The following is an 11326-nucleotide window of genomic DNA, read 5'->3' as shown; positions in this document are numbered from 1 at the left end:
CAAAAGTCAGAAGAGATTGGACTAATATCTTCAGTGTGCCAAAGGAAAATAACTATTAGTCTAAAGTTGCATACTCGGTAAAATTATCTTTCAAGAACAAGAATGATGTAAAGCCTTTGTTTTAGATAACAAAAATGGACACAGCATCCTACCAGAAGACCACTACTAGAGAAAACTTACTTCAGAAAGAAGGGAAAAGATTTCAAAAGAAGATCTGAAATGCAGAAAGAAAAGATGTGTGGAGAAAACATGTAGATATATAAATCAATATTGTATTTTTTCTAGACAATATTTTATAAAGCTGAAAAGGCAAGATAAAGTGAAAACAAAGGACAAAATCAAAAGTCCAGAGGAGGTAGTCAGAGTTAAATTGCTTTGGAGTCTATCTTCAAGTGAACATTTTTAAGGTAACTACTAACAGAATTGAGTCCAGATGCTTCCAGCAAGGATAGGCTTTCTATTCAACCAGAACTCTAAAATCTAGGACTCCCTCGGTAGGGTCTCTCATAAGAAAGGATTAGTATGTCCCCAAGGTAGTTATCCTTTCTTTTGCTAACAAAGATTTTTCAGATCTCTTTGGAACTTAAAATGTCCTCCCACAAATAGCTTCCTTCCTCCCTTCCCCATTTCTAGCAGGCAGATCCTTGTGTCCATCGTGAAAATGAGCTAGGTACCATCACCTTGCCCACCGTCTTTCCTACTGCTCATACTCTCCTGAATGTTAGTCTGTGGAGAGCAGCGAGAGTGGCACTAGAATCTATCCGGGCCATACATAGCATATGAAAGTCTGTGAAAACAGAGATGCCTGGGTGGCTCAGTGGTTGAGAGTCTACCTTCAACTCAGGGCGTGATCCTGGGATCCTGGGATTGAGTCCTGCGTCAGGATCCCTGCAGGGAGCCTGCTTCTCCCTCCACCTGTGTCTCTCTTATAAATAAATAAATAAAAATATTATTTTAAAAAGTCTGTGAAAACATATTTATGCTCTGTTAGTACTTGCCTCCCCTACAATCCCACTGTATTTAACCCTCTAATACAGTACTTAAAACAATCAGAGGCAGTCGTGTATGATTTTTTTTCCCCCTGCTGAGGTTATTTAATGTCAGATCATGATTAAACATAGTTGTGTTAATTAGGAGCTCTTGGTAACAAATGTAGGTGAAATGCTTTATTTAGAGTAAAACATTACAAGCAAAATCACTTTATATGTTTGACACTGAAAAAATCATGGGCAACAGTTATACAACATTTTAGTTTTGATGCCACAGACAAGGCACAAAATAACTAGGCAGGTGACTCTCAAGCAACAGATTTCTGACCCCTTGTCCTGTTTTTCCTTCTATTCCCCTCTTGTATATTCCCAAAAGGAAAATTCTCATGGGATAGTGTCTGATAGCTTTGTTAATAAGCTGGCTTTTCCTTAAAGCCAAGGTAAGATCAAAGTTATTTGTGTCTCTTTTGGTTTTTCCAGAAGAGATGGGTCGGGTGACATGAGCTTGTGTCCAGCCCCAGGAAGAAACTCTAACAAAGCTTCTAAGTGTTAAAGCTGCATCGCCTCCTTCTACATCTAGTCCCTCCTAGCTCTGCCTAAAATCCCCAAATGCAGTGGAGGTGCCAGATAGTTCACTTCTAAGCAGGTTGCCCCCAAGCCCTAGAATTCTGAGTTTCGATGAATTTGTAGTTTGGCTCAGAAGTTCCTCTTCAAGAGGAATCTGAAGTATATTTTTGTCCAAGCCTTTTCTCCTCACAGCACAGCTAATGAAACCAGAAACCATCCTTGAGGGAAGCTGGCTTTCGTGCAGAGCCGCAGTGGAGGAGTGGGGTGGGCAGCATGAAGCAGCCCTCACTGCCAGCCTTCACAGCCTCCCCACTACTGGTGGTGTGTGGGTGAGCACGGGGGCCAGGACTCTGCACCAGGTGCAGACCAGTCAGATACCAGTCCTGGGGAGGGGGGGGGTTTGCAGGATCATCTGGGAAGAACCCTACACAGACAGAGGGAGGAGGGTGTTGGGAGGATCAAAGGCTATAATGCCTGTGAAAGTGCTCTGTAAACAGTGATATACCATAAAAATAACACAAATACATTAGTATTAAACTTATCACCCTCAGGCAGTGCCAAAACTCGGGATACTGCTTAAAGCAGCACAACATTATCTCTGTTCTGATAGTAAAACCCCTTACTTAAAGCTCCACGGATCAGCGTTCCAGGTGACTAGGAGGTAGGATCCTGGCAGGAAAAAAACAAAAAACAAAAAACAAAAAAACTAGGCACTCTTCCTCTAGGACTTTAAGTACCCAGGGTACTATTTTGGTGAATTTGGATCTCTACATCCTGTAAGTCAGTTTTGAACTCTAGCAAGATTCTGGCAGCATCTAAATCTGATGTTGGAAGGGTATATAATGCAGATTTAATTTTTCTTGCCCACCCCACTTTGGGTCTTAAGGTGGAAGAGGGAGTTGACCAGCCAGGCTGATAATTTGAATGCTTCAAAAAATGATTTGCCATTTCCCTTTTCCATTTCCTTCTATTCATGATCTAAGTTTTGCTCAGAATGACATTAAGGGAATGAGAAAATTACCTATAATTCTTGTTGTCAGATCTAAGGTTGTCACAACAGATCACTATTCTAGGATTAGAAACATCTAGAACCGGCTCTTGGGGAGTGTTCCTAGTTTCTCTCTCTGCCTCACACAGTTCTCCTGCCTCTGGACCCTGGCAAGCCGATCCCCACCATCACAGCCAGACTGCTGGGTGCTTCACCACTGCCTTCCCCAAGGGAGTAAGAAGACGTCTGAACCCACCTAATCAATCTCCAAGGAAGGGCCCAACAATACATTTTCAACAGCAATCAAGTAATTTGTAGCTTAGGCAATCTGGGGAAACACTAATCCAGCAGAAAGGATCAGGCTTGAAATCTAAAAGCCTAATTAGATTTGTAACTTCACTAACAGCAATGCTGGTTTATTTCTTCACCTTTAAAGAAAGCGGGGTTGGATTACAATAGTATTTGCAACTTCAGCTTCTCTCAAACGCTCCCCAAAGTCTAGTCAGATGACCTATATGATGTCTTTCAGATTATTTAGAAATACTTAGACATGTGGCCAGGTGTTTTCAGCATGGAGTGCCGCGGGCTACAGTGGCAGCCCCTTTCTACCCCCAGTCCCATGCCAGGTGCAGAAGTGAGGATCATGTGAAGCGAGATGAGACGCCCATTACCTGTGCCAGACTTTCTGTGTGTTATGGAGGGTGGCCAGCAGCACTCACGGCTGCAGAACTGAGGCCCTGGTCAAGCAGAGGCAGAGCGCCCGTGAGCATGCTTGCATGGAACAGCACATGTATCATCAGGTCCATGGCAAATGTCCCCAGCTTCCTAGTGAATCTATGTATGGCCTAAAGAAGCTGTTCTGGGGGATACCTCCAGCCACCTGCATCCACTTTCCCGACATATCCCTGACTCAGCTGTGACTCACAAGCAAACAGCAGCTCCTGCCATCATCCCACTGGGCCTTCTGCCTTCTACCCCTCTCCATCCTAATTCACCTCTTTCAATCAGATTTTTTAATACTGGTTTGTAGAACACTGAGCTTATCTTTAAAATACAATGGACTGACACACACACACACACACAACATTTAAATATCAAAATATACCCATTTAAATTTAAAAACTTTAATTCTCTGGGTTTGTTGTAATTTATCCATAGCAGTATTTCACATTATATGCATAAAACCTCCTACTTCTTTCCTGGGCATGTCTTATTTCCCCTTTTCAATTGCAGGGTCCCAATGGACAGAGATCATCTCTTACACAGGACTTATTTTGTACCCCCAATAAAACCTAGGAAGGAAGCTAATATGTATAAGCCCTTCCTGTGTGGGAAACGCTACTCGGGGAAGAAACAAGAAGACCCACTGAGAAAAGCCACAGGGCTGAGAATGGCCAGCTTTGCCTTTGCTTGTCTAGCCAGTCTTGTCTCTATCCACATACCCAGAAACAACAGTGTTCTCTCTCCTGGGAGTGATTTATGAAGCCCTACAGAGGACAACCTGGTCCTATATCCCCAGGTTATTTCAGGAGCCTGTTATCTTCATGGTTTTGATTGCATTGTCTGTCCATCGTTTTGCTGTCTTTGGGATTGCAGGTTTCCAATTTTAATAATTCTTTTCCATGACTCCCCTAACTTTCTCCAAAATCCTACATGCCCTCGGCTAACAAAAACAATATGTCTGGTCTCTGCAGCTGGTGCTATGGGGCTCTTTGGTGGAGAGAAGCCTGACACAGTGCTCAGTGTGAAGAGAGAATAGCCTCTGAAGCTACCCAATATTCTCCAGAATTGCCTGAGCAAGTTAAAATCCAAAGCTGGTGACTAAGAAATGACGATGTTTAATCATCCTTTCCATCTGAACTGGGGCCCAAACAGACTAGACCTCACTCTCAGAGGCCAGGGACACCAGCAAGTCTAAAATTCAGCACCAGGGTTATGGCTTGTGTCTTCCTGCCCTTGGAAGTGCCAGCACTGGGCTGAACTGTCCCTGGTTCCTCTTAGGCCAAAGCCACTGCAAAGTCCTTTGGTAAGCCAAGTCTCCAAGCATGAGTTGATATCAACTCATCCTTCTGATCCTCACCAGCCACTTCTTTATTTCATTGCAAACGTAGGACTGTTTTAGAAGTGCCATGAAGTAAATGGATACCAGTGGAATGGTGCTCTGAGAATAGGGCCCAGCTCCAGTCAGGTGGTTCTGGAGACCAAGGAGATGTTGAACAAGAAGACTTCATATTGGACTATTTTTTAGTCCAATATAGAAAATTGACCAGTACTGGGAGGCCAAGCATCACTGTCCTGCGTTGATTTGATCCAACCATGTGTCCCACCATAATGGCGTGGGATGAAAAAAAGCTTTGGCAAACGTTTGCCAAAGGTAGTGGAGACTGTGAAACACCTAAGGTTAGATGGAGTCAGGGAGTAAGGGCTGAACATCCAGACAAGAACAGTCAGCTTTTCCTTGAAGACAAACAGACATTTAAAGGGTGCACCAACTTCTCATGCCTTGAATAGGAATCAGCAGTTTGGGCTGGGCTCAGCTAGGCAGTTCTTTTGTCAGTCTTGGCTGGCTCACGCCTGTGTTTGCGATCAGCTGAGACTTGACTGTTCGGGTGTAAGGGCTATTGGGCCTTTTTTCCTCATCATGCAGCGGGGATAGCCCAGGCTTGTTTACCTAGTGGCACCTGCAAGGTTCCCAAGAACAGCAAGAGAAGATAGGCCCCATGCACAAGAATTTTTCAGGTCTCTGCTTGTGTTACATTTGTTTTGGGCCACTGGCCAAATCAAATCACACAGCCAATCCCAGATTCGAGGGGTAGAGAAACAGACTGCACCTCTTGATGAGAAGGGAAGTAGTTGTGGCCATTTTTTTGCAATCTATACAAATTACAAAATCCAGAGATATCTAGCTTTGGGATTTAGGTAATATCTATCATTTTGGCAAGAGTGGGAATAGGAAGTGCTCCTCCTTCCTGAGAGCAATAGCACTCATTTCCCAAAGCATCTAGAGCAGCAGCCTAGTGAGGCAGAGATACGTGCTGCATACATCTCTGGTGTCCTGGAATAACAGAGCTGGAATGGCAGAAACAACTCATGGTAAATGAAGTACTAAACCAGAGAAGACTGAGTAGAGTTTGTGGGGAACACGGCCCGCATTCAGAACATAATGAAATCATATATTCTTTTTCTCTTCAATTCTTTTTCATCATTCTTTATTTTAGGTTACTGTTTCTCCTTCTTTCCCCTTCCTCTTTGCTTTTATATGTGTATTTTAAACTTTATTAAAAGGCACCTGATGACAATTGAATCAGAGTGCAGAGGGAGGGGGGCTCCATGGGTGGCACCAACCTGTGGAAAATCCAGGGGAAGGAAGGATGAGGAGAGCCCTTAATGTCCAAGACTCATATGTCACTGTGCACAGAGGAAAGAAAAACAGCAGTTTGTGTTCTCAGAATGGAAAAAGAAATAACACTTATACAGCTTTTCAAAAAGGTATACTCTCAAAAAAGAAAAAAAAAAAAGTATACTCTCTTTTGTCTTGTTCCAGCCACTCAAGAACTGTCATTCAGAACAGCAAACTGAAGTCATTTCTCTGATTGTCCAGCAGGTCACTGTCACTGAACTCACCAAAGGCCTTCTGATTTGTGTGTAACAATAGTCATTGACTAGTGACTGGGAGGAAATGGGGATAAAAGGTATATTTTGCCCAAAGCTATCTTCCGTTGTCAGTACAAGGCCTTCTTCTAACAGTACTATTAAGTTCTTCTGTCTCTAAGCACAGCACAGAAGGTATAGAAGAACATACTGTAGGCAGAGGCATTTTCGAGGGATTAGCAGTCTGGAGCTAACTCCCTTTCAGAATTAGAAAAGGAATCCTGGTTCGGCTAAGGAAGAACATCAGGCAGGATGAACTCAGTGAGTGAGACACTCCATGTGTGGGAATGTTCTCACACGTAGTCATCTTCCTAAGTTTCTCATACTAGTTAGATATACACTGAGGTTTGGAATCAGCCTCCCTGAAAGGCTGCCCCCCACCCCTTGCCAAAGCAAAGATCAGCAAATCTTCCAAGGTGGTGGCCAGAGAAGGTCCCTGGTGGGCCTGCTGGCTCTTGGATCTGTGTCTTGTCCCGGTAGTCCACTTCTGATTTCTAGTCACCCAGAGAGATGTCTTGAAAACAAACATCAGACCACAAGGGACATCCTGGTTGGAAAGTCACTCTGGAAAAGAGCAGAATGGGCACAGCATTAAACTACACAATGGTTAAAGAAACCCAACATAAGAGGTGGTTCCTTGGGCAGAGTCCACAACCTGTTCAGAGTCTGGCACCCCCTGACTCAGGGCATTTTATCAAGCTTGTGGTCATTATTCCTAAGCCTCAGTTCCTGCTGAAGCCAACATACATGTGACAGAACTTAGCTCTACAGCCAGAGAATGGCTTCCCAACCGCTTAGGGCTAACCACAATGTTCATAACACACAACAGCTAGTGCGGATGGTGTGTCATCAACCCAACGGAACCACAAAGTTCACTCCTGCTCATGGTACTTCATACATCATCTCATTTTTCTCTTTAAAGAACAACAACCAAGAAAAGTTAATTATTTTGGAGGGGTTAATAATCATGTCAAAATTTCTTTCCATTCACATTCTCTCCCCATACCTCACACTAAAGAAAATGTCCACCTTGAATTATGAAACACAAAATGGCGGAAGAGGCAGAGGACCTGAGGAGGGAGCATGAGCACTGGGGCTTGCAGAGGGGCCCCCAGAGCACAAGGGGCAGAGGCAACCCAGAGTGGACATCTGTGACTGTCCCCCAGCCTTCCTCTGAAGTCCAGGGCTCACATTTAGGGGCTGAGGGATGCACTGGGCTGCTCTTGGCATTCACAGAGAAAGCAATAAAAACCTATGTAAGGCCAATTACAAAAAGAGGCAATTAACTGGGCAGGGACCAAAAGGTTTCCCTCACACAGAGCACAATTTTCAGTTTCCATTCAACAAAATGTCAAAGGAGGAAAGAAGTGAGCTGTCCTTCAAAAATAGCAGCAGCTACTAACCTTCTCTGGGATGTGAAGGCTTTGGGAATTTTATGCAAGTCATAAACCCTCCCGGTATGGGGTGGGAGACCTGGGAGGAATGCGCACAGAGGCATGCACAGAACATGCACACACGTCTCCGAAGTCCACCTGGATGACTGCCTCGAATCCCCGATGCTGCACGCTTACAGCTGGTCTTAAGCATCTGAGACCCCACATCCACACACCGCTTATTTCTGCTCTGCGCGAGTGCGCAGGGCCCCAGGCTTACTGACACGACCTGGGGCAGGGCAGGGCAGGGCAGGGCAGGGCAGGGCAGGGCAGGGCAGGGCGCGGCGCAGCAGCGCGAGGCCCCCCCGCAAGCCAGCCCGGCATCCCGGCTCCCCACGGTTCCTACCGCGCCTGCGCGCTCCGTCCCCCCCGTCCCCGCGCCCCCGCGGCCCCCGCCGCCCCCGCCCCCGCCCCCGGCGTCTCCCTCCTCCCTCCCCCTCCCCCCTCCCCCCTCCCCCCTCCCCCCACGGGCAGCGGCGGGCTCGGCCTCACGGGTTTCTTGCTGGGCTCCTTCTTCCGCTTCTTCTCCGAGTTGCTGTGATAGGGCAGGTCGCGGCCGCGGTAGGACGGGCCCCGGCTCAGCTCGCGCTCGCTGTAGGGCGGCAGCGCGTCGTCGGCGGAGTCGTCGTCGGCGGAGTCGTCGTCGTCGTCGTCGTCCTGCGGCGCGGCCGCCTTGTAGGTGGCGGGCGGCGACCAGGCGTAGTAGGAGGCGCTGCGGCGGCCGAGCTGCGCGCTCAGCCGGGACGGCGTCTCGAGGCTGCCGCCGCGGCTGGCGCCCTCGGGCCGGGCCTGGCGCTCCAGGCCGCCGGCGCGGGGCGCGTGCTCGTACTTGGGCGCGGTGCCCGGCGTCCGGCTCACCAGGCGCGGCAGCGGCGCGTCGTCGGGCCGCCGGCGCGGGGGGCTGGGGGCCCAGGCGCGGCCCGCGTCGCCCAGCGGCTCCCGGCTGCGGCTGCGGCTGCGGCCGTAGTAGCCCTCGGGCGAGCCGTCCTGGAAGAAGCCCCCGAGGGCGCGCGCCTCCGGGCGCTCGAAGCGGCCGCCGCCGCCCCGCGCCTCGTGGCTGTCGCCGTCGGCCCTGCGGGAGCGCGCCCCGTACGAGTCGGCGAAGGCGGCCAGTTCGTCCATGGACACGGCCGGCACCCCGGCGGCGAAGTTCTTCCGGGACAGCATCTCGGACTTGGAGCGCTGCTGGCTGCGGGCAGAGGGCACAGGAGCCGGCGGTCAGCGCAGCGCGCCCGGGCCCCAAACTGTAACCCGGACCCGCGCCCCTGCCGGGGCCGGGAGCCCGGGGGAGCCGCGAGCGCGCCCCGCGCCCCTGAGCTGCCTCCCGGCCCCTGGCCCCGGGGCCCAGGCTGAGCAGCCTCCCGGCCCCTGGCCCCTGGGCCCGGGCTGAGCAGCCTCCCGGCCCCTGGCCCCTGGGCCCGGGCTGAGCAGCCTTCCGGCCCCTGGCCCCTGGGCCCACGCTGAGCAGCCTTCGGGCCCCTGGCCCCTGGGCCCGGGCTGAGCAGCCTCCCGGCCCCTGGCCCCTGGGCCCACGCTGAGCAGCCTTCCGGCCCCTGGGCCCGGGGCTGAGCAGCCTTCCGGCCCCTGGCCCCAGGCTGAGCAGCCTCCTGGCTCCCAGCGCCTGGCTGAGCAGCCTGGGACCCCTCTGGCGCTCTCAGACACAGGAAGGAGGGCGACCGCGGCTCTCTCCTGAATTTGTGCTAAGGATCAAAACGCAGCGGTGATTTGTAGGGTGCCGAAGCACACCGTGGGACCCTCTGATCATTGTTATGGGACTTCTGGTTGACAAGCACCTGTCCCACTTCTGGCACCCTCGAAGCCAGCGCGGGTGGTGTGGCTTGTGATACAAACAGTCGGAGCCCAAGGATTCCCTGTAATATCTGGTGATAGACGGAGAAGCCTTTTCCTCCCTCAGAGCCCGCGGCCAAGTTCCCTCTGCAAGTTTCCTGCAGTTGGTAAGTCTAAGAAAAAGGCAATGTCTACTGTCCTTCAAGATGAAGGACAGGTGAGTGGTAACGGTGCTATTCAGTGGGAAGCAGCCATACAAAACAAGGTGCACATCTTGGCCTCCCACGTTCACTGGCCAGGTGACTCTAGGTAAGTTCCTTCACATCTGTACATTTCAGTTTCCCCAACTTAAAACGGAGCCGTTAACAGTACCGCCTTGTAGACTTCTGAGAATCAAACACAGCAGTATAAGGGGTTTGGCATTTTACTTTTCACATAGGAGCGATCAAAAATGATTGAGGGGCACCTGGGTGGCTCAGTCGGTGAAGCATCTTGCCCCCTTGGTTTTGGCCCAGGTCATCATCTCATGGGTGCTGAGATCTATCCTGAGGCCGGGAGTCTGCTTAAAGATTCTCTCCCTCTGCCCCTCCCCTCACCAGTCATTCTGCTGTGCGCACACATGCTCTCTCTCTCAAACAAAATAAATAAACCTTTAAAAAAAAAGTGATGGAAATGATACATGGAAATTTTCAGAGGTTACAGGATAAGATTTTATGAGAAGTGCAAGGAAATGTTAATAAGGTTCCTTAAGGAGCGTAGAGTAGCCATTTCAAATGGACTTGAATGACTATTACTACGCATGGTGTCACAAGTGTTCCCTTGCTTAATCAACATGAGAAGGGGATGTTCAATAGGCCAAAAAGAGGTGTGGCAGGAAAACCTGAATGGGGGACAGAGATGCTATCGGGAACTGACAGTCTCAGAGCCACCTTGCCTTCCAGCTCCCACCCCTTGCATCAAGCACCAGAGCTGCAGCACTGGCACAGCCATCTTCACCTGTACCTGAAGCTCTCCCGATCCTCTTTGTTATATTCCATGGCTGAGGGTCCCCGGCTTGCCCCACCGCTGCCTCCCATGACACCCGACCAGTAGTCAGGATTGCTCTCCAAGTCCCCGGACACAGGGAACTGCTTGCTTCTCATCTGGTGGTAGGCCTGGCGGAAATTGCTGTCTTCCTCATGCAGAGAGCTGAGTTCAGAGATGGTGTTGTTATCTGCAGGGACAAAACCAGGCATGATAGACCTTTCTACATATCAGGATGGGAGCTCTGTTAAGGGCTGAGACCAAGGCTCTGGGGAAACACCCTCCCGAAGGCCTCAATCCTGTCCATGTTTTGTTGTAGGCCTGAACTAAGCTCAGCAGGAACTGGCTCCATCCAGAAGCCCCCTTGCTTATAGAGAAGAAGACTTCCTACATGCTCTGATCTTAGAAGAGGAAAACAATTGTTTCTGTTCCACCTAAGGCACGTTTCCCAGAAGTTGGGCTTTTTGCAGCTGGTTTCCTCCTAAGACATCATCATCCTTGTTCCAGTGTTTTTCTTCTTCTTGTATACTTCTGTGAAAGCCATGATGATCCCGGGCATGAGGACACAAAATGGGCAAAAAAGAGAGAGAAGCTACAGTTCACAAAATCTTCCTTGCTTTTGGCCGAATCCCAAGATGGGTCTTTGGAACCAGAATAGCCCCATGCTTCAGAGGAACCCATTCCAGCCTCCTCCAGCTGTGCCCTTCAGCACAGAACATAGTCCACAGGGTCAAGAGGACTGCATACCTAGTATCCAATCATCCCCTTTCTGTATGCTCATCCAGGAATGTGGACTACCCTTCTCAATTGGTACCAAGCCCATTTCCAGGGTCTATAAAGACTTCTTTGCCTCCTCAAAGAGTAATCCAAGTGTATGTGGCCATGGG

The 11326-nt window shown here is 49.6% G+C and overlaps 1 protein-coding gene across 5 annotated transcripts in view; it reads right to left on the bottom strand.

The window, feature by feature from the left end:
- Positions 1-1132: 1132 nt before the first annotated feature.
- The window catches only part of ILDR2 (immunoglobulin like domain containing receptor 2), a 61154-nt gene continuing 50960 nt past the window's right edge, over positions 1133-11326 (bottom strand). For 4 of the 5 annotated variants that reach the window (XM_055324340.1, XM_055324338.1, XM_055324341.1 and 1 more), the window contains 3 exons: positions 10413-10629; positions 8121-8817; positions 1133-6759 (listed from right to left, as the gene is read on the bottom strand). In XM_055324340.1, coding sequence (XP_055180315.1) covers positions 6724-6759; positions 8121-8817; positions 10413-10629 — 950 coding nt within the window. In that variant the 3' untranslated portion in view covers positions 1133-6723. The remainder of the gene's footprint in view (positions 6760-8120; positions 8818-10412; positions 10630-11326) is intronic. The other variant, XM_055324339.1, reaches the window with a different exon arrangement.

Source organism: Nyctereutes procyonoides, unplaced genomic scaffold (assembly GCF_905146905.1).
Source record: "Nyctereutes procyonoides isolate TBG_1078 unplaced genomic scaffold, NYPRO_anot_genome, whole genome shotgun sequence".
Lineage (NCBI taxonomy): Eukaryota > Metazoa > Chordata > Mammalia > Carnivora > Canidae > Nyctereutes > Nyctereutes procyonoides.
This window is presented reverse-complemented; position numbering and strand designations above follow the sequence as displayed.